Source organism: Megalobrama amblycephala, linkage group LG3, assembly GCF_018812025.1.
Source record: "Megalobrama amblycephala isolate DHTTF-2021 linkage group LG3, ASM1881202v1, whole genome shotgun sequence".
NCBI lineage: Eukaryota > Metazoa > Chordata > Actinopteri > Cypriniformes > Xenocyprididae > Megalobrama > Megalobrama amblycephala.
The window spans coordinates 30,488,039-30,514,635 of NC_063046.1; the positions used below are offsets into that span (position 1 = coordinate 30,488,039).

The 26,597-nt window shown below is 37.3% G+C and overlaps 3 protein-coding genes and 1 long non-coding RNA gene across 6 annotated transcripts in view; 3 read left to right on the top strand and 1 right to left on the bottom strand.

Moving 5' to 3' along the window:
* The first annotated feature begins 700 nt into the window (after positions 1-700).
* On the top strand, positions 701-1,519 carry LOC125265083. Its single transcript, XR_007184200.1, has 2 exons — positions 701-939; positions 1,258-1,519. It is a non-coding gene; the product is annotated as an uncharacterized LOC125265083 (long non-coding RNA).
* LOC125265081 (cytochrome P450 2F2-like) lies at positions 1,445-5,466 on the bottom strand. Its single transcript, XM_048185053.1, has 9 exons — positions 5,271-5,466; positions 4,960-5,122; positions 4,697-4,849; positions 4,352-4,512; positions 3,810-3,983; positions 3,553-3,691; positions 3,010-3,197; positions 2,634-2,775; positions 1,445-2,378 (listed from the first exon to the last, which is right to left on the bottom strand). The coding sequence occupies exons 1-9, from the start codon at positions 5,430-5,432 to the stop codon at positions 2,170-2,172; spliced, it is 1,491 nt and encodes a 496-aa protein (XP_048041010.1). The 5' UTR covers positions 5,433-5,466; the 3' UTR covers positions 1,445-2,169.
* A 1,739-nt stretch (positions 5,467-7,205) lies between these two features.
* On the top strand, positions 7,206-9,825 carry tmem208 (transmembrane protein 208). Its single transcript, XM_048185054.1, has 6 exons — positions 7,206-7,411; positions 7,570-7,665; positions 7,809-7,868; positions 8,455-8,591; positions 8,702-8,786; positions 8,884-9,825. The coding sequence occupies exons 1-6, from the start codon at positions 7,406-7,408 to the stop codon at positions 9,025-9,027; spliced, it is 528 nt and encodes a 175-aa protein (XP_048041011.1). The 5' UTR covers positions 7,206-7,405; the 3' UTR covers positions 9,028-9,825.
* A 302-nt stretch (positions 9,826-10,127) lies between these two features.
* The window catches only part of katnb1 (katanin p80 (WD repeat containing) subunit B 1), an 18,892-nt gene continuing 2,422 nt past the window's right edge, over positions 10,128-26,597 (top strand). The window contains exons 1-18 of one of the 3 annotated variants that reach the window (XM_048185048.1): positions 10,128-10,337; positions 12,385-12,520; positions 12,628-12,758; positions 12,840-12,957; positions 13,629-13,729; positions 15,289-15,330; positions 16,698-16,781; positions 16,882-16,997; positions 17,144-17,215; positions 17,294-17,444; positions 17,718-17,902; positions 19,406-19,557; positions 21,245-21,363; positions 21,449-21,667; positions 22,993-23,142; positions 23,353-23,429; positions 23,533-23,607; positions 24,747-24,863. In XM_048185048.1, coding sequence (XP_048041005.1) covers positions 12,481-12,520; positions 12,628-12,758; positions 12,840-12,957; positions 13,629-13,729; positions 15,289-15,330; positions 16,698-16,781; positions 16,882-16,997; positions 17,144-17,215; positions 17,294-17,444; positions 17,718-17,902; positions 19,406-19,557; positions 21,245-21,363; positions 21,449-21,667; positions 22,993-23,142; positions 23,353-23,429; positions 23,533-23,607; positions 24,747-24,863 — 1,949 coding nt within the window. In that variant the 5' untranslated portion in view covers positions 10,128-10,337; positions 12,385-12,480. Of the gene's footprint in view, positions 10,338-10,364; positions 10,520-10,610; positions 10,799-12,384; positions 12,521-12,627; positions 12,759-12,839; positions 12,958-13,628; positions 13,730-15,288; positions 15,331-16,697; positions 16,782-16,881; positions 16,998-17,143; positions 17,216-17,293; positions 17,445-17,717; positions 17,903-19,405; positions 19,558-21,244; positions 21,364-21,448; positions 21,668-22,992; positions 23,143-23,352; positions 23,430-23,532; positions 23,608-24,746; positions 24,864-26,597 lie in introns of those variants that run through there. The other 2 variants (XM_048185049.1, XM_048185050.1) reach the window with 2 other exon arrangements.

Consider the following 26,597-nt stretch of genomic DNA (forward strand, 5'->3'; position numbering starts at 1 on the left):
ACTCAAAAAAGGTTGAGATTCACTGGGGTAGACTATATATAGAGAGGGAATAAAAAATATATCAAAGGTGATGATGGATATGGAAATAGAGTGCCCCAGGGATGACGCGTTTTTGTAGGCCAACCCGGAAGTTAGCAGCGCACGGGTTCCCTCGACTGAAAGCCTATTAATTTTTCCCATAGACTTTTGGAAAATCGCAGAAAATAAGATCTGTGTTTAACAAAGGATTATGACACTTAAATGTTTTGTCTATCAAGATAATCTTTACAAGTTAACACAACATTTATAGATTTTGAAGCCCAAATAAAGTCGTCAGATATAAAAGGCTAACAGTAGGCTATAAACGGACTACAGCACACCATGGTCGCGGATCAACGTCGTCATCACCAAGCGTCCTCAAACTTTATTTAGAAAACAACTCTATTTAAAAACATGCTCACTGATTATGATCTGCGCTGTGTATGAATACTTATCCACTTTTTCATGAGAAATGCTGTCCAAATGTCCTGTTTGTTATGATGACGTCTAAAGTCCCCGCCAAAGGAAGTAGTCCCTTTTAGCAATTTGTTAGCAACCGCCGAATTTAAGACACAGTAAAAGTTTAAAAAATCACAAGTGGGTTATAACTGGTGTGTTTTATGTCATAGATCAAAACGTGAAAGTATTTAGAGGCTTTGTTTACCACAGACCTTATTTCAGGCGATTTAGCAAAAACCCTTTCAAAAAACCCATAGACTTCACGGCGTTGGAACCGGAAGTCCTAAAATGCTAACTCGCTTCCGGGTTTTGCCTACAAAAACGCGTCATCCCTGGGGCACTCAGGGATGACAGGACAGTTCAATAGGGGGCGGAATATGCCACTTTCACTTCGTCGTACTCACCCAAAGCAGACGAAGGAGAAAGTGTGGTGATGCAGCAGTAAATGAGGCTAATAAGCAGGTAACGAATTTGTTATTGTCGGTTAGGTAAAGAGGCATTTTACTAGTCTGTATAGTGTATCGATTTAATTCTATGGGAAGTGCACCGTTTTTAAGCTTCCGTGTCTGTGTGTGACTGTGGGAGCTACGCTGCGGTGCAACAGTACCTCTCTTTCTCTATCGTTTGGGCCTTATCCTACTGCTGGTTCTGCCCTTGTAAAAAGAGAAACAAAATATTGTATGTTCTGAATATGAGCTTGAAATACAAGCTTATGTGTTGCTTAAATTTCCAACTTTTCACTCATGTGGTGTTTTTTTTTTTCCTTTTCATGCCGAACAGCACCTGGAAGAACACATCAATGTACAAGATGAGGGACTTTGCCCTTGAATGTTTTGTGATAAATTGTATATATAATTCATAGTCCCAACATTGTTTTTGTTTTTTTTGTTTGTTTGTTTGTTTGTTTTTTTAGTCAGTTTACATCGTACTCGGTATGAATGTCGAGATTTCTACACAATACACAGTATTGTATTTGGGTTATTTTTTTAATGGTAGCTATTAAAGTGCGTTTTAAAAGCAAAATAAAAATACTAAAACACTACCACTTGAAGTGTCATGATTGCACAATAGAACAGTTGTAAAGAATTGTTAAAAGATGAATGCAATAAAGCTGCCAAGAGACTGGGGCTAGTTGTCACAAAGCTACAGTCTCCGTAGGCCTATATTGCTTTAAACTCCATTAAAATTACAATATATTTTTGCTGCAGGCATTAGGTAAATAAGCAAATACAATAAAACCACACGGTTTAACATCTTAGGGCAAAGGTATTTTTCATAAATGTCAGTGCAAGTTGTCATGTGTGCTTTATATAATAAAAAAAAAACCTCCCTAAGACTTCCTAGCTCTTCTATCCAGATAGCAAAATTCTGTTTTTACTGTTATTTCTATTCCTTATGTTTTATTTTTATTATTCTTCTTTATGTAAAGCACTTTGAATTACCATTGTGTATGAAATGTGCTATACAAATAAAATTGCCTTACCTTGCCTTGCCTTATATGTTGTAATTACAGTTTGGTAACTTAGAATATTTTTTAATGTCTTGTGCGTTTATACATTTGCATGTTTATACATTGTGCGTTTATATGCGCTTGAAAAGCTAAAAAATTTTTTAAAGTTAATGGCAGGTGATATTGAGTATGATGTGATAACCTGCTACTGGGGCATGTTGTCACTGAAGGGCAACATATGTTCAATGAACAGTTTCACAAGTCTCCCCAGGTGTGCGTAGTTGTACAGTCAGACGGTAAGGTTTCACTGACTGTGTTCCACCATATATATATTTGAAGTCCGGCTCTCCTGCATCCTTCGGCCAGGTCAGACGGAATCGTCGCAGCACTGTGACCAGGATGAGGAAGAGCTCCATGCGAGCTAGATTTTCTCCTAAGCACACACGAGATCCTAGGAAACAGAAAAGTGAATGTACATAACGCAAACACGATTTGTTCACATTCTGCCATACAAACGTGCTTTCTGTTTAAACCATGTATTGTTTTAATCAATATAATGACCTCGTCTGTATAGTGTATGTAATTAAACAGCTCAGGAACCTCTGTCTGGACTGCATATAGAATTATTAATAAATAAGCTAAATGAGTGAAATACCTACTGTCTCTTATGATTAAAAGATGGCATTACTGTCTGATTAGAACATACCAGCAGAAAAAGGCATGAATGCATCAGGCTTCACAAACTCCCCCTTTTCGTTCAAGAAGTTTTGAGGGTTGAATTCATGTGGAAACTTCCACTGACTTTCCTCTCTGAGAGCAGATGACAGATAGGGGATGATAACTGTTCCCTGTAAGAGAAGTTGTTTTTAACAAGATTAGCAATCCTTCCTTTCATAGTAAAGATGCTGTTTAGGAGTTGCATTAATAACAGTTTGGGTGATGGACTGTTTTGATAAGATTAAATAATGGATAGTTGTTCTTAGTTACTCTTCATTTATGTCAGTTTTATGTGCCCTAGTAACTCTGCAACTCTGGTCTAAAGAAAGAGTTGTTGCCATACAGTAATTATAGTAAAATGCCACCTTTGGGATGCTGAAGCCCTGGAGCTGAGTGTCGGTTCTGGCAGCGTGAAACATACTAAGAGGAACAATGTCACCAACACGCTGACCCTCATGAATCACTGCTTGTACGTAAGGCATGGCGTTTCTATCCTCATATGTGACATGTTCACGAGTACCAAGGACTTCATCAATCTCCCGCTGACATTGCTCTGAAGATATATAAATAGACAATAATAGACACAAGTAGACATTGAAAGACAATATATGCTACAAATAATTCACAAAAATAAATTATAAACAGAGATGAATTAAAAAAAGCATTTTGCTTTTTCATTTTTAGAAAAATAAATTCGCAATAAAATACACACACACACACAAGTTGGATTTTAATTTTTTATGGGACTTTCCATGGACATAATGATTTTTATACTCTATATAATATCCCCATGCACTAACCCTACCCCTAAACCTACCTGGATAAACTTTTTGGCATTTAGATAATTTACTTTGACATGCAAAAGTTTTTAGCATAAAAACTCTCAATTAGACACCCACATTCCTTACCCTGTATATGAGTGTGCGTCATCAAATAGAGAGTTAAAGTTCGAAGTGTGTTAGAGGTTGTATCAGTTCCAGCAATAAACAGGTCAAACAGCAAAGTGACCAATTGTGAGTCATCAAATGTTGTGCGTTGACCTGCTCTCTGAAAATAAAATGATATACTCACAAACCATTTTAAATCAAAGAATTTTAAAACTTATATGCTGCTGATAAATGCAATAAAAATACATAACACACACAAACACTTGTGAGTATCTTACCTTCTCCATCTCCTCCAAGTAACAGTCAATCACGTCTCTGGGCTCCCCGGTAACATGTGATGTCCTGTGCTCATCCACAACTTTAAGAATGTGTTTTTTGATTGTCTCAAAATAGTGAAAAGCTTTCCAGAATGGCAGTGGGAAAATCCTTAACACTGGGGCTATTTCATACAGCTGCAATTCAAAATTAAAGCCTTTTTTAAAAATATATAAATTTCAAGTTACCTTATTTATATAACGCTTTATACAAAAGATTTTTTGAAAGCAGCTTTACTGTGATAAATAGGATAATAATAATTCAACAGGAAAATCTGTGAATGAAATGATAACCTTGTGTACAATCTATGAACTATGTACAATTGATTTTAGTGGCGGCTATTTAAACTAAGTGTAAATAGCCGCTTGCTTACACAAAGTGAAAACAGAAGTAACATGCCTACTCAAGATAAAATATCTGACCAATGGCTGGCAGAGTTTGTGACCAACAAGGTTGGCTATTTGCATGTAAACAGATGCTGGCTTTATTTTTCCATTGTATTTACCATTGCCCATGGTCCAATGGCAATTTTAGTAAGTTTTTCCATAGTTGTGATCAGTGTCTGGAAATATTCATCCTGATAATTGAAACGTGACCCAAAGATTATTGAGGCAATGATGTTTGAAGCAGCTTGGTGGTATAGATGTTGAGGGTCAATTGACTTTCCTGGTAGAGTTGTAGAGATATAAAGACAAAAAATGTTTTCCATTCATGAATTTGAATGTTCTCTGGCAATTTTGAGATCTTAAAAAATGTCTATATTCAAATATAGGACACTGAACATGTGATTAAATGAAGATGTTATGTTAATGTAAAGATTGAAGGTGTCAGGTGAGAAGACTGAATATACCAGCAAATTCCTCCAGGTGTGAACAGATATATTTGACCTCCTCCAGAATCCTCTGCTCCATACTTCTCTTTCCAAGGCCAAAGTTCCTCAGTGTGGTCAGAGCAAAGCGTCGATGTTCCCGCCAGCTGTCTCCATAATCTGCCATGATCACCCCTAAACACAGAAAACAATCAGGGAAGCCCAGCAGGGAGACTTTTGTCTGTGTTATGTGAGTAGTAGGTTGGCTGCTTGAGTACTCTACTATTCTGTGTATGCTGCATTACCTTTGCTCCTTGTTACATGACTGACCATCATGTTCTCTGATCGGCCAGCAAACTCCACCGCTTGTGTGATCAGTGCCTCCCTGATCATTTTCTGTCCCGTCAACACCACTGCTGGCTGCCTACCAATGTACAGTGCGTAGATTGATCCATAGCGCTGAGCAAACTGCACAAAAACATTCATGTTGAAGACCACAGACTCACAGCAGCATGTTATTGCTGTGTCATGCTGATTTCTTTTCATCAGTTAGTTGTATTTAGTATTATTGTTAATGCAGCAGTCTACAGTGTGTGTTTGAGATTGATGCGCTTACCTTGTCAAAGTCCTTTAACGGGTTTATGCGGTCAAATTGTAGCAAATTTCCAAAAAGTGGAACAGGAGTGGGTCCAGGGGGGAAGTTTTTAGGTCGCTGAATTCTGAACTGCAAGAACAGAAGAAAGGCTCCGAGACACAACAGAATCAGTGCGGTAAACATAGTTACTGATATGCTGGATGGCCCGTCTGAAACCTGCTATTTAAGGCAAACAAAGAACTGATACGCATGCACACAAAACTACTTCTTCAAACTCTGCTGACCTCTTTAAACTTTGTTGAACTGGAGTTGGGAAACATAGACTATATAGGTAAAAAGTTACACTGTGATTAACAATATGAGTGGAGAGGTATTGATAGTCCCACCAGAGGTACTCTAAATTGTTCCTGAAGGTCCATTATGTATAAATATGCCCTATAACATTGTCCAAGTTTACGGATGTATGACTGCATGTTTGTGCAGCATTAACAAGTTATTTGTTATATATAATATTCTAGTGACCAAACCCAAGTTGTATTTTCAATCAGGTGTAGTTTCTTAATATGACGTAAACATTAGATGTGTGTTGTTTTAGTGTATTATCAGGTGGTGGATAAAGTCTATGATCACATGTGCACACAAAACTACTTCTTCAAACTCTGCTGACCTCTTTAAACTTTGTTGAACTGAAGTCAGGAAACAGGTATATAGGTAAAAAGTTAAACTGTGATTAACAATATGAGTGGAGAGGTATTGATAGTCCCACCAGAGGTCAATGTCACCATGTACTCTTGATAAAGTTGTTCCTCAAGGTCCATTATGTATAAATATAACATTGTCCAAGTTTTTCAGATCTATGACTGCAATTTTGCACAGTATTAAGTTCTTTGTTATGTTTTAATAGCCAAAATATTCTAGTGACCAAACTCAAGCTGTATTTTCAATTCAGTGTATTTTCTTAATATGACGTAAACACTAAAAGTGTGTTGTTTTAGTGTATTATCAGGTGGTAGATAAAGTCTATGATCACATGTGCTCGTCGAAATGCACAACAGATCTTAAACTCAATTGTCTTTTCATAGTATCCTACTAAAAATGAAATTATGCTTATTTGTTTCTTTCCTTTCTTATTCAGTGACTCACCTCGATCGAGGCGCAGCCTCAATCACAATGGGATTAAGCCCATGTTTAGTTTGCAACATCAGTTATTTTGAAGACAAAATGAACTGACAAATTTTTTTAGAGCAAGCATATTTCGCAAATTAACAATGATCACTCAGTTGCGATTGGTGCGGTCAATATGGGGCCATTTTGCACTTCATTCACACACACACACACACACACACACACACACACAAACAAAACAATACAAATGGACTCTTGATCTTTGGCGTTATGTCCTCCTTTTTACCCCAGTCATCCTTATACTTACTGGGCAGTAGCTTGAAAAACTATTGATTTAATCATACCATTAAGTCTTTTGTCTCAAAATATATGGAGCCATTTCAAGAATCCTCATTAGTTAATTCTGCAAGATTTTAAAAATTAAGCTACACATTAGATCACCTTACCTCAAAACAATCTTTAGACATTGTAAATGACCTCTTGGATCAGGACAATTATGCAATGCATAGTGACAAACAAACAAGTGTTAGTGGTAGTTTCGTGTGTTTTTGGAAAAACAAAAATCTTAAGAGGTCCTTTTACCCTGAGGGGCCTTTAGTCCTGTTGTAGCCTACCTAAAAAATAATTGTGGTGGGCTAACTGGTATTTTGGAGGAGAAAAAATACAACCCATTTTAAGGTCTAATAGTGTCGGTTGCTGTGAGCTATTGTTACGTTTTTATTGCTCTCGAGAATCTAAACATTTAATATTGTACAAAATAAATCAATTTTAAAATAAATGCCCTAAATTTGTTTTTGCATGAAATTAGCACGAGGTGGCGTCAAGTTCAGTTTGCTGCATCTGTGACGCATTTTCAAAGCGCCGGAAACGCGCTCGCGAATGCTGATGTGTTATTTTGCAGTATATGGTAGTTGTTTAGTTTTGAATATTATTGCTTAAAAATTGATACTGTTAGTTTTTTAGATGCCTAAAGGGAAAGGCTTTACCGGGTGAAAAGAAAACAGTCACACGAGAAGGAGAACTCAGGGAAGATGCCGGTATGAGTCAAGCTTAACAACTAGCTATTCAAAAAGAAACATTATTAATAACTGTGTGCCCTTAAGTTTATTCATATGATAATTGTAAATTATGACTGGCTAGATTGTGGTTTTCTGTGTGTCAGTGCTGTCCTTTAAAGTAATATATTTCTCGTTAGCCGAAAGGAAAAGTTGGAACCAAAGGCAAAAAACAAATCCACGAGGAAAACCAGGATACTCTAAAGTTCTATAGCAGAATCATCCTGGGAGCAAACGTAAGGCATGCATCTGTGTTTCAGTGTGCTTTTTTAACTAACTAACTAACTAACTAACTAGCTAGCTAACTAAGTATAACTGTCTGTCTGTCTTTCTATCTATCTTTTTTAAACAATCATCTGATTTTTGGTGTTCTTTTCAGGCTATTTATGCAGCAGTCAATTTCTTGCTCTTTTACGACTCATCTACGTTTTGGACATGGGTAAGTCACAGTATGATGTGCATAACTGTTGTATGCATATCTACGCATGTCAGTTGTAAATGAACCAGTGGTTTTTAATCTCTCAGATGCCATGGACCCCCAAAATATGATCAGTTATGATCATCCTCATGCAAGGGGCCCCTGCCCTAAAATATATAGGGCAGGCAGCTATATATTTTCATGTATGAAGACCCAATTTATACAGTGAAAAAATAGTATTATGTGTAAAGTATTGTTTGGAATACATTTGTTACATTTTCTTTTAAGACTCGCTATAGTACTGTACTGTTAGATTCACTTTTATTTTTTTAATTTCTTTATTTTACACTTTTTAAACTGCATTTCTCTAAACATGTCCGCAGAACCTCTAGCTCTCCATTGCGGACCCCAGTTTGAAAAACCCTGATGTAGACAATAATATACATCTCTCCATATTTGCTTAGGCTCTTGATTACCATATGTGGGGGTTTTATTCAACAGTGAGATAATGAACTGTTGGCAGTTTCCAGCTTTTTGGTAAATGTTATTCACTCATAACTCCCCTTCCAGTCTGGTGCTGAATCCCTCTTTGTCTCTTTTGTTCCAGTTCTTGCTACTGTTCGCCGTGGCGGTCTACTTTGGCAGCTACAGATCTATGTCAGCAATGGCCAAACCTGCATTTGCTGAAGATGGTAGCTTGCTGGATGGAGGGATTGACCTTAATATGGAACAGGGCATGGCAGAGTGAGTTGGGTGTTTTATCTGTGTATTTATTTCCTCATTATATTTCCAGTTGGTGATAAATATTCCTGATGGTAATTTTTATAAGTGACTTTTCTTATATTGACTTGCAGACACCTAAAGGATGTGATTATCCTTACTGCTATCGTTCAGGTCCTCAGCACTCTGTCGTCCTACTTCTGGTACTTCTGGCTCTTGGTGAGACTGTGGAATTGCTCTGATTGTAACATCATGGAAGTTTCCCAATTCCATTTGTACTGTAATAATAATACTATTTGCTCTCTCTTTACACCAGGCACCTGCAAGGGCTTTGCATTTATTGTGGGCGAACTTCCTGGGCCCCTGGTTTTCTGCCGAGTCACAGGCAGCCCCTGAAGAGAACGAGAAAAATGACAAGAAACAGAGGCGACAGGAAAGACGACAGATGAAGAGATTCTAGACACTGTGTTTAATTTTTTTTATTGTACAATTACAAAGAACATGCAATCTAAATTATTCTGAGATATTTGATAATGATGGGTTAGTCCAAACAATAGATTTGGCACTGTAAAGTGTCTCACTTTTTCTCACTTGTCATCAACTGCTCCGTCCTTTTCAGAACTCTGGATCCTTTTTCTTTCTTAATGTCCGTCTTAAAATCTCTAGCTCAGGTGCGCCACAGTCACAAATTTGCCTTTGTTTTTTTGCTTTTTATTTTTATCATAAAGTGAGTTAAACACACACAAAATGTCTTTGCTTACTATAGTTTCAGTTATTAATGAGGACCTCTCAACAGATGCAGCTACATGGCCCATCGCCCTCAGCAATTTAGACTGTATGAGTTTCACCCACCACATGAAATTTCACAGCACTCGAGTCCAGCGTTTAGAATTCCTTCTTTAGGCCTTTCAGAAAATCATGTGCTGAGCCTGTATCAGATCAAGTCTGTGAGATGTGTTCTGCTGAAGCTACAGCTGCAGCCTGGTGCTGCTTTGAGGGATTGTAAGATAATTCACCTTGTGTGGAAACAAAGGACTTTCTGGTTACATACATTTTTAACTGTTCAAATGAAACTATACTGTTTGTAAAAAGTTGGATGGGTTAGTATAACACACATTACGTCACAGTATTGACTGGCCCCCAACGTCCGTTTAACATTTCAATGGACTAACTGCGTCATGACAACCTTGTAAAAATAAGTTGCTTCAGGTTAAATTTATGAATACCCAATGATTATAAATAAACTATTATAAAATGGTGAGTTTTCTTCTTAAAAATACAACTGTGTCCCAACCCTGTTTCCAACGAAGACCCTCCCAACAGTACATTATGGATGTCAAACGCACCTGACTCAACTCATGAGCTTTTTAGTAGTGTACTTCAAGACCTGAAATGGATGTTTTAGATTGGGGGTCTCCAGCAATTAAACAAGTTGTTCTCAATCCTGTTCCTTAAAGCCCATGATGCTGCACATTTTGGATGTTTCCCTTGTCTGATTTTGAGGTTGGGTCTTGGAGCCTCTACTAATGACCTAGACTAAATCAGATGTGTTAATTGAGGGCTGCAGCAGAACCAGGATTGAGAACAACTGTAGTAGGCAGACATAGTTCCAACGCGCATGCGCACTCTGAAAAATGCGCGCACACGGATCTTTTCTTGTCCTAAACTAATCTTTTTCTCATTAGTGCTGATCTGATCTGTCTAAACGGCAGACTACAGTCATGAGAGTCCCCATTTAACCCACACTGACCGTCACCAGAACAAATGAAGGTAAGAGGAACTGTTGCTAAGCTACAACTAGTTAGCAACCAATCAGAAACAACATGACAACAGCAAATTTTAAGCGTGTAAGTGGGTCGATGTTTGTTGGTCGAGTGTGTTATCAACTTTAGTCATATAAATACACGCCAACGTTTCGTGGACTTTAAGAGCAGAACAGATAAGACAATGAGGTAAATGAAGGAGATTTGTTAACAGTTCAGATGAGTTCGCTTGCTACCTTGCGTTGCTAGCTAAAAGTTATCCAGCAACAACAAGTTTAAGACTCTAGCCTGTAAATGTTTATTAGTATGGTTAGTTGTTAGAAGGCTTTAACAGAAAAATAAAGACAACGTTGATTTTATCGCTGGCGAATTGGTCATTTTCGCAAATAAACGGTTAGCTGTGATATACAGCCTCGCGTGGCAAAGTGATTTGAACTGAAAATGCCTCGATGAATTAATCGACATCACGTAAGTGGTAGAATATGTGTGTGTGTTTTGTTAGTTAGACTAATAAGGTAAGGTTTCAGCCAGACGTAAAAGATTACCGCTTGAAGCGGTGATACCTGGCTGCTCTTTGTCTATAAACGTCTTCACTTTGACCGATATCTACGCTCTCCCTAACAACTGCTTTGACATCCAATACCTGCTTCAACTGGTGGTACAAGGGTTTCACAAGATTAGGGTATAATGGGGAAGATGCCCCTTTAAGAACAACGTGCATTTACCTTTAAATTGTAACATATAGATGTTTACATATCTAGAGTTTAGCCTGTAGATATAAACGTATAGGCCCGGGTTTACAGACAGGGCTTAGATCAAGCCAGGATTAGGCCTTAGTTTAATTAGGATATTTAAGTATCTTTTGTAAACGTACACTAGAAAAAAACATTACTGGTGTGCATCTTGAGACAAAACAATGGCACTGACATATTTTAATATATGTCAGTATAAGATGCTTTCAGTTAAAACAGCTCAAACATGCATTTTAGTCTAGGACTAGCTTAAGCCTTGTCTGTGAAACCGGGGAATAGAGTTTTAGCCTGTGTAGTTTAAAGATGCATCAGCCAATGTGTCATTAAGGAAAATAAACAAACATTTACTAATTTAGTTGTCACAGTACCACATTTAAAATTATTCAAAGAGGCCTGGCCACTACTAGGGAAAGTTGTTTTTAAAAAAAAAAAAGACTTTAAACGTCAACAAACAGCATTTTAAACAAATGCAAAAACACTGACCACAAATCCCTCATTAACAAATAGACAAAAAAACATTGATATTCAATGTAATACTATGTTACAGATCAGAGACAAAATTAAATAAATTAACTGGATACATTAGGTAAACTTCAAAATTGTTGATATTCAGATGAAATGATGAAATTAAGAAGAGCCTAGCCATTTATTAAATGTTGAGATTTTGTGCCATCTATAGTCAAGAGAAAAAAAAATAGTTCTTGTTTACTCAACCCTTCTTTTGTCATTTTTAGTTTTTGATAAAGAATAGGCTACAAATACCAAATAAGTGTTTTGTATTTGAACTAGGCTTTGTGACATTATCAAGAATATCTATAATGCATTTAAAGCAGGTTTTCCTTTTATGATTTTTTTTTTTTTTAAATAAATAGAAATAATGACTTAAATTTTCCATTTGTATCAATATTTGACTGGTGTTTTAAGAACTAGTCATAAAAAGTCAAAGGTGAAGTGTTTTTTTTTTTTTTTTTGTTTTTTTTATTTATGTGCATGTATTCATTATTTTTCTTAGGTTTAGCTCCTCACACACATTGAAGTCCAATGTCTGTAACTTTCTCCTAAAACAATAAAGGCTATGTGAGCATAATACAACTATAATTGAAGCTTTAAGAAATGGACCATCCATTTTTAACAGAACATGAGATATTATGTAATGCAAAAATGTGATTTTTAAAAAGGGATAATTTTTGTCATAGTTGTGTGTCCTGCTCCTGCAGTTGTTTAGAGAGTAATCTTCTTATGTTCATTATATGTACTCTGCTGTCTGTCTCTGTATTTGAATAAACTTTTTCATTTTGACAGATGGACAGAGAAGATAAACTAATATCATTGAATCCCTAACATTTATGTGTTGGTGAAATGAGCAGAGTGAGTTGACTCAATCGCACGATCATCACGATGGCTCTCACCAACACCACTATAATAGCATGGAAACTGCGTGAGTACAAAGTCCCTGATCACTGCAGAATGTTTTTAGTAGTTAAGAAGATCTCTGAAGTTGTGGGAGATGTGACTGGCTTTTATTTTGTCATATGTATTGTTCAGAGGAGATTGTAGCTCACTCCAGCAATGTGTCTTCACTGGTGTTGGGGAAATCATCCGGTCGTCTACTGGCCACTGGTGGCGAAGACTGCAGAGTCAATATCTGGGCTGTCAGCAAACCGAACTGCATTATGGTAGAACCCTCTCAGTTATTTGTTTGAGAGAAATAAGTGTCTCACAACATTTTAATAAAGTCTTCATTGTCTGTTCTGTAGAGTCTGACGGGCCACACCAGCCCTGTGGAGTGTATCCAGTTCAACGGTTCTGAAGAGCGTGTGGTGGCTGGTTCTCAGTCCGGCTCTCTCCGGCTTTGGGATTTGGAGGCTGCTAAAAGTGAGGAGTTTGTGTTGCGCCTTTTTCATTTCGGTTGACACAAAATCTGAAATAAGAAACACGGTGATTCTTTTGAAACCTGTAAAAAAAAAAAAAAAACGTTCAGGTTAAGTTGATCACCAAAATCAAGAGAAAGAAAATTAGAAGCTCAAGACACCAAATTTAAAGTGGGATCACATGTACTTGTCAAAATTAATTAAGATGCTGTGTACTTATTGAGTTCATGTTGTTTTTGCAAAACATGTTTGCTGTTATAGAGGTGGGAAATGGTTATGGTTGAGGTAAGGTTAGATTTAAGGATAGGTGCAAGCTAGGTGTTTCTTGAAAGGCTTTATGATTTTCACCCAATCAATCTTAATTGACAAGTCATGGTTAAAAATATGCCTGCCTATTTTTGGATTGGTGTTCTGCACACTGATGGGGCACCAGGCCAAAAATTCATGTAGAGATGGATAATGTAGAAGAAAAATCATGTTGTGAAATAGCATTCCTCGTGCTTTCTGGGATGATTAAATGAACCTGTTTGGTGGGAGAGGTCCTGTAGTGACCACTTCCACTCTGAACCCTGAAGACATGCACAGGGGCCATCTGACCAGAAACACTTTCTTGGATGGACAAATTGTTCAAAGTATACTTGTTATCGACAGCTGAATTGGTTTCTTTGATTTAAGTTCTGCGTACTTTGATGGGGCACAAGGCCAGTATCTGCAGTCTGGACTTTCACCCCATGGGAGAATACCTGGCATCTGGCTCCGTGGATAGCAATATTAAGGTCAGTTAAATGCATTTTCCTTGAAGGTCTTCATAAGTTTTATAGAAAAATCAAAGAATTGGAAATTGATGTTGGTTAAGATTTGATGAATAAACTTATGCCTCAGTTAGGCTTAAGTCAGTCCTAAACACTGGGTCTCATTCACACAGGAGAATTTCTCATGAAAGTTGTCCACCTAATTCATTACACTTGTGTATGCATATGAATTTGTTTTTAACCTTGTTGTTGAGTATTCTGAATAAGTGACCATTATGTGCTCGAGGTTAGTAATTTGCATTAATGCGCTCAAACCATCTCCATATGCTCTCAAAAGATGGACTCTCACCTCATAGCAGCAAGATCCTTGAGCAACAGAAAGTGTGCCTTCCTCAAAACCAAAAACTTGTATATACATAAATCATATCTTATTTAAAGCTGCAGTCTGTAACTTTTTTTTTTTTTTTTTTTTTTTTTTGGTTAAAAATGATCCAAAATCAATTTAAGTACATAACCAGCCATTGTTCAAAACTATCTCCTTACCTTAGCCTGATTCACAACAGTAAGCTAGTAATAATGTTTTATAATAAATGATACTGGTGGGTTTCCGTGGGAAATTCGAGCATGCAGCCGTTCGTCTTTGCATCATTACGCCACATTTTTAAACAGAAAGGAGTCCTATGGGATGCTGCTGGTAGCGGATCATCTATAGCATTTTTCTCACAGCAGCTACAATAATTAAACTACTTATTTTGATGGTGGATTGTAATCCAGAAAGGTCCAAATGACAATCTTCAGTGACAACTGGAGATTCAGCTGTGGTCAAAAAGCAAAAGACTGCCGAGTGGCTACAGAAATTAAATCTACAAGTAACGCTAATACACACTAAATACACGCAATGCTGATGTTGTTAACATTAACAATTTGAGAACAAAGTATAACGACAATAATAATTTGCACGCTTTGATGCGATATGAGCTAAGCGATCATTAGATTTAATCACCATTGGCAGCATGATTTATTGTAGGCCTAATGCTTTTTCCCTCAGTTGGTCAGAACAAAAGTGGCTGACATGTTACTTGCTTATTCAGATGACATTTTCCGGTGAAAATTCCTACTTTGTTCATACTTCAAGTCTACAATCTGTGATTCTGAAGTACAGTATCCACACCGATGTGGTGACTGACAGCAAACATTAGATTCATCCACACTGAGGAGCCGTGCCGATGCACAATGCACGTAAAGATAATAATTCCACATATAACTGCAATTGCAGGTTTCATACAGAGATGGTGACTAAGAGGCAAATCTTACAGTCGGCAGCTTTAAGACGAACTGTGAATGTGATTAAATTTGTTTTATTTATTATTATTATTATTATTGTTCCTATTTTTTTGTTTTTGTACATTTAGAACAAATTTTAGTATGAAAGTTGATGAATCATGACTGACTTGTGAAAATGTTCGTACACAGATTTCACACACATTTAAACATGGTTAGTGAATGAGACCCACTGTAGCTATGTAGCTATGTTTGTATGTCTATCTTGAACATTTAATTTTCTTGTCTTATTCCTTTTCTAGTTGTGGGATGTGAGAAGGAAAGGATGTGTGTTCAGATACAAGGTAAGTACTGTACTAGACTAAAGTGGGTGTGTGTGTGTGTGTGTACAATCAGAAGCCAGGCTAATCACCCTTAACACTCAGTTGTGTCTGAGTACATGATTAATCTGTGGATTAGTGAGGTGCTCTCAATCTATCTTACTCTTGTTTTGTGAAATGGTGTGTTTTTGTCTCTTTTTGTAAGATTCAGCCATTGGTTTATTTATTCATTTATTTATTATTTATTTTTATAAATATCTGGATATTAATTTTGTTTAATGGCACTTGGCAAGATGTTTTGAGTTTAATGCCATTTAAAGGTGCCCAAGAATGCTTTTTCACAAGATGTAATATAAGTCTCAGGTGTCCCCAGAATGTGTCTGTGAAGTTTCAGCTCAAAATACCCCATAGATTTTTTTTTTTTAATAATTTTTTTTTTAACTGCCTATTTTGGGGCATCATTACCAATGCACTGATTTACACTCGGCGCCGCCCCCTTAAATCGCGTGCTCCCTGCCACATGAGCTGTCGACTATATTACAGCGCATTTACAAAGTTCACACAGCTAATATAACCCTCAAATGGATCTTTACAAGATGTTCGTCATGCATACTGTATGCATGCTTCGAATTATGTGAGTAAAGTATTTATTTGGATGTTAAAGTTTTATTCTGAGTGAATTTGAGGCTGTCCTCCGTGGCTAACGGCTAATGCTACACTGTTGGAGAGATTTATAAAGAATGAAGTTGTGTTTATGAATTATACAGACTGCAAGTGTTTAAAAAATGAAAATAACGACAGTCTTGTCTCCGTGAATACAGTAAGAAACGATGGTAACTTTAACCTCATTTAACAGTACATTAGCAACATGCTAACGAAACATTTAGAAAGACAATTTACAAATATCACTAAAAATATCATGCTATCATGGATTATGTCAGTTATTATCGCTCCATCTGCCAGTTTTCGCTGTTGTTCTTGCTTACCTAGTCTGATGATTCGGCTGTGTGCAGCTCCAGACGTTAACTGGCTGCCCTTGTGTAATCCCTTTCATAATGTTGGGAACATGGGCTGGCATTATGCAAATATTGGGGCGTACACCCCGACTGTTACGTAACAGTCGGTGTTATGTTGAGATTCGCCTGTTCTTCGGAGGTCGTTTAAACAAATGAGATTTATATAAGGAGGAAACAATGGGGTTTGAGACTCACTGTATGTCTTTTCCATGTACTGAACTCTTGTTATTTAACTATGCCAAGGTAAATTTAAATTTTTGAATCTAGGGCACCTTTAAAGCACTTTATTTTGCATCCATCTGGTACACAAACACTCAATGAATGTGATATGGTGGACTTGTTTATTTGATTAAAATGAAGTGTGTTTTATTTCAGGGTCACACTCAGGCTGTGCGCTGCCTAGCCTTCAGTCCTGATGGGAAATGGCTTGCTTCAGCCAGTGATGACAGCACAGTAAAGGTAAGCGCTATCCTTTACATCTCACTTTTGGAAATTCTGTTGCCTTGTAGTTAAATGAAGAGAGAAATTTAGTAAAACTCTCATTCTGCTCTCTATCTAGCTGTGGGATCTCATAGCAGGCAAGATGATCACTGAATTCACATCACACACATCAGCAGTCAATGTTGTGCAATTCCACCCCAATGAGTACCTGCTCGCCTCTGGGAGTGCAGATCGGTACTGAATGTTTTTGTGTGTGTCTGAGTGAATGAAGGGTTGGTGTCAGTGTATTCATAATGAGGCTTGAATTGAATGTGTTCGGTGCTGCTTTTGTCCAGATTTGTTACTTCTGGCACCTTCTGTATTTTGTATATTTGCTGCAGGACTGTTAAGCTGTGGGACCTGGAGAAATTCAACATGATTGGCTCGTCAGAGGGCGAGACGGGAGTTGTGAGGTGGTTATCAGTTTTCCAGTCTGGATGTGTTTGTTTTTCTAGTTTGACCCTTAGCTGAATTCTCTGCCTTTTTTGCAGAAGTATATTGTTTAATCCTGATGGTGGCTGCTTGTACAGCGGCTCAGAGAACACGCTACGAGTGTATGGCTGGGAGCCTGACCGCTGCTTTGATGTAGTCCATGTAGGCTGGGGCAAAGTGTCTGACCTGGCCATCAGCAACAACCAAATGGTTTGTACTTCATACACAAAATCTTTTCTTTTTCTTTCTACATGCAGACATGAGTGGGTGCTGTACTATTTGGTGAACTAGCATTCCTCTTGCTTTCTGGGATGATTAAATGAACCTGTTTGGTGGGAGAGGTCCTGTAGTGACCACTTCCACTCTGATGTTTGAAGACATGCACAGGGGCCATCTGACCAGAAACACTTTCTGAGAACATAGAAGATAAATGTGGTAACTATTAAAATGCCTTTCAACAATTTTCATCTGTCTCTTGAATAGATTGCGGTGACATACAGTCAAACTAACGTGAGCTGGTATGTTGTGGATCTCAACCGAGTGAAGAAGTCAGGATCTGTGATTCAAGGGTTGATTCAGGACAAGCCGATCCCAGCTCCCACATCTGCACTTGGAACAACACTACGGCGGAATTATGAGCGGCCCACTACATCCTGCACGGGACAAGAGTGAGATTATTTCTGTCTTTGTCTCACACATTTACAACTTACACTTCATAAAGTGTAATGTATACATTTTCGAACTCTTCCTAACCAAACATGCCTGAATCAACTCATCAGCTCTTTACCGGAGACTCCAAGACCAGAAAATGATGGGTGAGATAAGGGAAGCATCCAAAATGTGTGCCTCCTGGAACAGGGCTGGGATACACTGGCATAAGAGACTTTAAAAAAAAAAAAAAAAAAAAAAAAACAGTACTGCATCTTTACACCATATGATACCATGGGCCGTATTCACAAAACATTTCATCTTAGCACTGAGTTCTTATGAATGGCAGTTAGAGCTCCTCTTAAAGCTGCTGAGACAACTTTTACTAAGGAATAGAGAGAAGTCTTAAGCTAAGAGGAAGGCTGGGGTTGACCTCATTGCTATGGGTGATGTCAACACACTTACTATGCCCACAGTGATTGGCTTATGGGGGAGGGGTCTCTGTCATTGATTTAATCATAGAAATATTGTAGAATGAGGCATCATGTTGCCATATTCAAATGAAGGTTTTAAAATGTAGGCCAAGTGTCACTAAACAAGTATATGTTCAGCTAATTGTAAGCCTCTTACATGTCTGCATCTCGAGAGATTGCAGAATTCAAGTGACAAATGTTTTATAAACAGTTCCAGAGGAGTACGTTCAAATTATCTATCCAATCAGCTCGAGAGGATCAAAGCATGTGTTTGTGTATATATGTGTATGTGAACTTGTGAAACAATTGCCACAGCTAATAGGACATTATTTTCTTATTTATTTATTAAAGATTTATTTTGGGCTGTTTTGCCTTTTTAATATGATAGAAAAGTGAATGGGCAGGAAGCGATGTGGAAGAAAGAAAGGGGGGGATGGGATTGGGAAGGGTCACCCGAGCTGCCCACAAGGCTATCCGAGCAGACGATGGGACATTATTTTCAACTTGATTGCAATGTTTTATTCTCCATCATTCAATGCATATTGCCTGTACATAAATTAACATTTATGTCATCGCAGATTAAAATCTGTAAGTAAAGATATTTATTACATTTATAAGGGGAGAAGGCTCAGCACCCAAGGCTCAATGGCCTATTGCCTCAATGGTGTACAGTGTCTTTGGGCATATTCCTGAAGTGGATTGCCGGCAACAGCCATTTTAAGATTGTTTGTGATTTTTGGTCTTAGTGACTTAGGGGGTCAACAAGAGGACTCCTAACTTTTCACAGATTTAGGAGCGAGTGTTAGTGCTAAAACGCTTTGTGAAGTACTTTTAGAGCAAAAAATTTAGGAGTCCTAAAATTAGGACTGACACAATTTGGACCATTTATTTTTAAGAGTTCCTCCTTTAATCAGCAAGTTAGCTATTTTTAGCCTTAAGATGTTTTGTGAATAACGGTCCCAGTGCAACAACCAGCTTATTTGAGGATTTTGTCTGATATAGATGTTTTTATATGCATTTAAACATGCTGATTTTTTTGTGCTTGTGTAGGATGAAGCAAAGTTCAGAGGCTGATCGCCGGAGTCCAGAAGGAGAGCGGAGAAGTCCCAGCAGTGAGGATGAGAAAGAAGACAAAGAAAGCAGTGCAGAAATCACCAACCCAGAAGATTATAAAGAGATCTTTCAGCCCCGCAGTGTCATCTGTGAGTTATAGTTGCACAAATTAAGTTAAAGGGTTAGTTCACCCAAAAATGAAAATTATGAATTACTGTCATGTCGTTCCAAACCCTTTCCAAACTCACGTTCATCTTCAGAATGCAAATGAAGATCTTTTTGATGAAGTCTTAGAGCTTTCTGTCCCTCCATAAACGGCTATGCAACTATGAAGTTTTGACGCTTCAAAAAGTTCTAACTAATCCATTTGAATTGAGTGGTTGAGTCCAAATTTTCTGAGGAGACATTGCTTTATATGATGGACGGATTTAATTTGGGCTTATATTCCCATATAAATATTGGGCAAATATTAACACACAAAAATTGATCAACGAGCATAAACAGAAGCTCAACCAAATCTGATTGATTGCCCAAGAACAAACCACTTGTGGAAGCACTAATGTGCTGCGTGACACATGGTGATGAACCTCATTGGTTCTCGCACGTCAAACAAACATGCTTGAGCTTCCGTTTACCACAACTGATGTGCGAGTTGATGAATGGGTCATTGACTTTTTTAGATATTTAATTAATGTTTTAAGTGTTAACAATGAGTTTTTTTTTTTTTTTTGTTTTTTTTTTTTTTTAATCAATTAACACTGCTTTTGTCATTTTACAAAATGGACAAAATTTGTCACCAAAAAAGTCATTCGGTTTAACAAATTTCGGTTTTACCAAATGACACTTCTAGCTAGCAAAAGGACAATCAAACATTTTATATTTAGTACAAGTTTTTAAAATATTACAACATTTTCCATATTTTATAGCGGTTGTACCGAACGCATGTCCCGAAACATCAGGTCATATGATCAAGTGAAAACATGCATTTTTCAAATGGTAAAGAGAGAGTTAGTTACTTTGCTTCACGACCATCTTGTCCTTTGCAGGTGTCTGAATGATGTCACATCCTGTCACATGATACTGACCGCATGACTTGATCCAAATCTGGTCCCTTTTATATTGGTTACTCCGAATGACATCAATGAAATTCATTTTTCCAGACATTCTTTCTCATAACAAAGCAAAGACTTCTACAAATAATTTTAATACCATTTTGCACTATGTATGATGTCATAAAATCATGCCAGAATACGAAAATAATACAATTATTAAATTAAGATATTTTATATTCACAAATGAAATGGCTGTATTGGCCTTTGGATGGTTAAACCGAATGACCTTTTGACACTTCAAAGTCTTTAAAATACCTTTTTATATGTAGCAAAATATAATTAAATCCTTTTGGATTTAATAAAAGAGATCTAGTTGTACTACCTTGGATGTCATATCTTTGTTTTTTTTATTATTAAGGCCTTAGGACACAAAAGACCCGTCACGTCATTGACCCGAATAAAAGCATAAATTTTATCTGTTCATCATATAAAGCACTCATGTCTCTTCAGAAAATTTGGATTAAACCACTCAATTCATATGGATTAGTTTTATGAACTTTTTGAAGCATCAAAGTTTCAGTTGCATAGCTGTCTATGGAGGGACAGAAAGCTCTCAGATTTCATCAAAAAGATCTTTGTGTTCAGAAGATGAACAAAAGTTCATTAAGCAATTTTGTTCACACATGCTGCTTCACCTGTACCATGGTATATAATCTTTCTCATGAACATATTTTCTCTTGTGTCTGGGTGTTTCCTTTTCCTTTTTTCCATTCTGTGCATGCAGCACGAACGCCACCTAAAAGTACCGAACCTTTCCCAGCACCGCTAGAGCACTCTTTCTCAGAGAGTGTGCTGGAGAAACCTAGCCCAGCAGTTAAGATTGTAACTCCAGTAATGGACAAGGTAGGTTTTCCCATTTCTTAAGTGTCTTTTGATAGAGTATGTGTAGGCTGTGATTTGTGTATAATGAATGTTTGTGTATTTTCAGGCAGGACAGTTGAAACCTCCTATTACCACCTCTACTCCAGTACAAAGAGTGGAGCCAACTGTGATCGCTGCTGCTCCCCGTCCAGTTGCTGTGGTGACCACATCAGTGACCTCTCCTTCTCGTCCTGTGGTTACTACCACCAAACCTAAACCCTCTACAGGAATCATTCTCTCAACACGCAACGAACCGATTGGTCTCAATGCAGGGGACTTCCTTTCTGTGAGTTCAATGGATGTTTAACATTACTGTCTAGCACTATTGTTTCCTTAAGATGATTCACTTTTGTATTATGCTGCATTCATGTCGTGTCGGAATTGCTGTAATTATTAGCTGGAGATTCTTGGAGCTGTTCTTATGGTGATTTTCTGTTTCTATGGCAATGTTCATAACCCTAAATGGATCCATGAGTTGCTTTGTTGATAAAGATAGCAAAATACTTCATCGTACTAATTAACTTCTTGCAAAATACTGAAGAACAAAGACAGACATTTCTGTTATTATAGCCAGAGACTGCTACACTCACAGAAAAAAGTGATACAACAGCTGTCACCAGGATGGTACCCCTTTAAACTGAAACTTTGCAGACCTTTAACATTCACAAACAGTTATATTACATGCTACATGAGAGATAAGATCCAAAAAAAGCAAAGATCAAAATTCATGATAAATGGTTTTTTTTTGTTTTTTGTTTTTGTTTTTTTTTTTGTTTTTTTGGTCTCCCAAAAGAAAGAACTGATTCTGAACTGCCTGAAATGACTTGTCTGTAATTCTAGTCTTACTTCCTGCATAAACCTATGTAGGTGGTAATGGACATTTCATTTCAGACACGTGCTGTTAGTGGTAGACCAATCACAAAAGACTGGGCCATCTGATCAATCAGCAGAGTAGGCTCTCGGAAAGGAGGGGTTTAGAGAGATCAGATCCTTGATCAAGTCGTTTAAGACACTGTGCGAAAAGAGGTAATGCTGCGAAGTATTTTAATGAAATATAAATATCAAAGAATATTTAAAGTGTTTTTTTTTTTTTTTGTGCTTTGATGCATGTAAACCTATTGTAGGAGTCCTCCAAAACAAAATTAGGAAACTTCAAGGGATAGTTCACCCAAAAATGAAAATTCTGTTATTTACTCCCCCTCATTTTGTTCAAAACCTGTATAAATGTCTTTGTTCTGCTATACACAAAGGAAGATATTTGGAAGAATGTTTGTAACCAAGCAGATCTCACCCCATTGACTCTGCCTTTTTTTTTTTTTTTCTTCCCCCCCACACTACGGTATTCATTGGGGGGCAAGATCTGCTTGGTTACAAACATTCTTCCAAATATCTTTTGTGTACAGAAGAACAAAGAAATTTGTACAGGTTTGGAACAGCTTGAGGGGGAGTAAATGACAGAATTTGGTGACCTATCCCTTTAAAATAGCATAATAGGGGCACTTTAAATGGTACATATTAGCATCTTTTGAAAGGGTACTGCCCCAGTCACAGCTTTTGTACAAGTATGTAAAATGCTGAATGATTTGTTGAATAATTTGTCTGTTTTAATAGCATGCACGAAATGCTAAAGCCAGCATGATGGGAGATGAAGAGGCGTTAGCGCAGATCAGGAAAGGGCATGACACCATGTGCGTAATGCTGACCAGTCGATATAAAAACCTGGACACAGTACGCTCCGTCTGGGCTAGTGGTGATGTCAAGGTAAGTGCAGTAGCACTCAAGCTGATGAGCTTTGATAAATTGTGGGACAGACCGATTGTAATGAGAGATCTGTTACTGGCTGATGGATACATTTACTGCTACACATCGAAAATGTATTTCTAATGTAATCTAGTAAATGCTATAATGGGCTATTATTGAAAGCAGCAGTACACTAAAAGCAGTGTTTGCATTTCCCTTCATGTTGCCCAGACCTCCCTGGATTCAGCTGTGTCTATGAATGATCTGTCTATTGTGGTGGACATCCTTAACATAATCAACCTAAAACCGTAAGCATTCCACGTACATTATCAGTCACATTGAATGCTTTTGTCTCAACTAGCTTCATTTTAGCTGAATTCACTAAAAAGTGAAGTTTTAATTATCTTTCAGATCACTGTGGAAATTGGACCTCTGTACATCCATCTTGCCACAGATTGAGGAATTGCTGCAGAGCAAGTATGAAAGGTGACTCATTCGTGCATTAGTGTGTCACTAATGATTATTTTGGTAATCGAGTAATTTTGTGGGAATAAAAATAGACCCAAGTGAACTAACCGACTTAAAATACATTGGTATAATAACAATGAGGCAATAATAATTGGTTCAGATAAAGTATCAAAAGCAAGTAATTATATGGTTTGAACAACACTGTTAAAATTCATATTGTAATCAGAATCAGAATAATATAAGTTGTATAAATATGATCAACTTGTTGATTGGTTGTTCTTCACAGCATGATTAAATCCTTGTTTAATATTGGCCAAACAACATTTAATTCAAAATTCCACTTAATCTTTAATATCTGGCCACTTCTTTTTGAAAGAAATACTACAGTAAATAATGTCAATATATGCTCTGCCAGTTTCATGGTGAAGCGCAAAACTATATTTATTTGACTGAATCTCAGCTTTTGTGATTTCACAATAGCACTGTTATATTATGAATTTTAAATGGGTTTTAACTCTTTACCTGCCATTATTGGAATTTTCTGGATTTTTTTAAATTTTTTTAATTTAATTTTTTTTTTAAATATGGTAGGGGGGCAACTAGAGAATCTCTGGATCTCTTTAAAATGGGGAAAAAAGCAGAAACAAGGGATTAAGAGCATTGCTTATGAATAATAATAATAATAATAATAATAATAATAATAATTAATAATGTAGTGTTTAATGAAATTGTAATCATTATTTTTAAATGTTATGATTGTGCTTTATTAATTTAACAAAACAATTTTATAATAATAATAATAATAATAATAATAATAGACATTAAATGGGAAATTGTTCCATCACACGGGTAAAATATTATTTTATTTTTTTGTGTGTGTGTTTTTAAATGCTTCGTTAACATCAGAATCAAGTGATCGTTATGTCTCTTGTGCAGCTCATGAGGAGTGCTTGAGTGGCTGTTAATGAATTTTCTGCTTATGAAGAGCATTTCAAATCAGTTGCTTAAGAGGATCCATTTTGATTGCTTGGGCAGCAGCACATTAAGGCAGTAAACAGCGAGCCAGTTTACAAGTGTTTGAGATGGCCATTTATCAAAGTCATAGCCATGTACAGACACAGCGATCAAGTATCACAGGCTCACTTTTCCTTCTACAGTTATGTGCAGACTGGTTGTATGTCTTTGAAGCTGATTCTGAAGCGTTTTTGGCCGTTAATCTCAGACACACTGACTGCTCCTCCGTCTGTAGGGGTGGACATTACTCGAGAGGAGAGGTAAGTACCTAACAAACACTTGTATTATACACTTCTATTGATTCAACATTTTTCTGTAATGTTATAATGTTAGTTTGATTTTTATGTTTCTTAACCATCCAGGATCACACACACACACACACACACTCACACACACACACACACACACACACTCACTCACTCTCACACTCTCACACACACACACACACACACACACACACACACACACACACACACACACACACACACACACACACACACACACACACACACTCACACTCACACTCACACACACTCTCACTCACTCACTCACTCACTCACTCACTCACTCACTCACTCACTCACTCACTCACTCACTCACTCACTCACTCACTCACTCACACACTCACTCACACTCTCAAACACACTCACTCACTCACACACTCACACACACACACACACTCACACTCTCACACACACACACACACACACACACTCTCACACACACACTCTCACACTCTCACACTCACACTCACTCACACACTCACACACTCACTCACTCACACACACACACACACACACACACACACACACACACACACACTCACACACACACTCTCTCTCTCTCTCTCTCTCTCTCTCTCTCTCTCTCTCTCACTCTCACTCTCACTCTCACTCTCACTCTCACTCTCACTCTCACACACTCACACACTCACACACTCACACACTCACACACTCACACACTCACACACTCACACACTCACACACTCACACACTCACACACTCACACACTCACACACTCACACACTCACACACTCACACACTCACACACACCCACACACACCACTCCAGAAGTTTGGAACCACTAAGATTTTTAATGTTTTTAAAAGGAGTTTCGTCTGCTCACCAAGGCTACATTTTATTTAATTAAAAAAACAGTAATATTGTGAAATATTATTACAATTTAAAATAACTGTTTTCTATTTGAATATATTTCACAAAGTAATTTATTCCTGTGATGGCAAAGCTGAATTTTCAGCATCGTTACTCCAGTCTTCAGTGTCACATGATCCTTCAGAAATCAGTCTAATATGCTGATTTGCTGCTCAATAAACATTTATGATTATTTTCAATGTTGAAAACAGTTGTGTACTTTTTTCTCAGGATTCCTTGATGAATAGAAAGTTCAAAAGAACAGCATTTATCTGAAATACAAAGCTTCTGTAGCATTATACACTACCGTTCAAAAGTTTGGGGTTAGTAAGAATTTTTATTTTTATTTTTTTTGAAAAGAAATTAAAGAAATGAATACTTTTATTCAGCAAGGATGCATTAAATCAATCAAAAGTGGCAGTAAAGACATTTATAATGTTACAAAAGATTAGATATCAGATAAACACTGTTCTTTTGAACTTTCTATTCATCAAATAATCCTGAAAAAAAAAAAAGAAAAATTTTTTACACAAATATTTTGTACAATTGTACACATTAAATGTTTCTTGAGCAGCAGATCAGCATATTAGAATGAGATATATATATGAGCAATATCACACTCGTAGCCGTGCGATATGGCTGTATATCAGCACGCTGTGATTCGTCCGTAGGCACGAGGCCGCAGGTAATCACAGCGTGCTGATATACAGCCATATCGCACGGCTACGAGTGTGATATTGCGTTTATACAACAGTTCGACGGCACGAGTGTGTAAATAAATAAGAACAACAACGGAGTGTCTTTAAAACCCTCTTTTGTGCAGCACTACTTCCTTCCGCCACG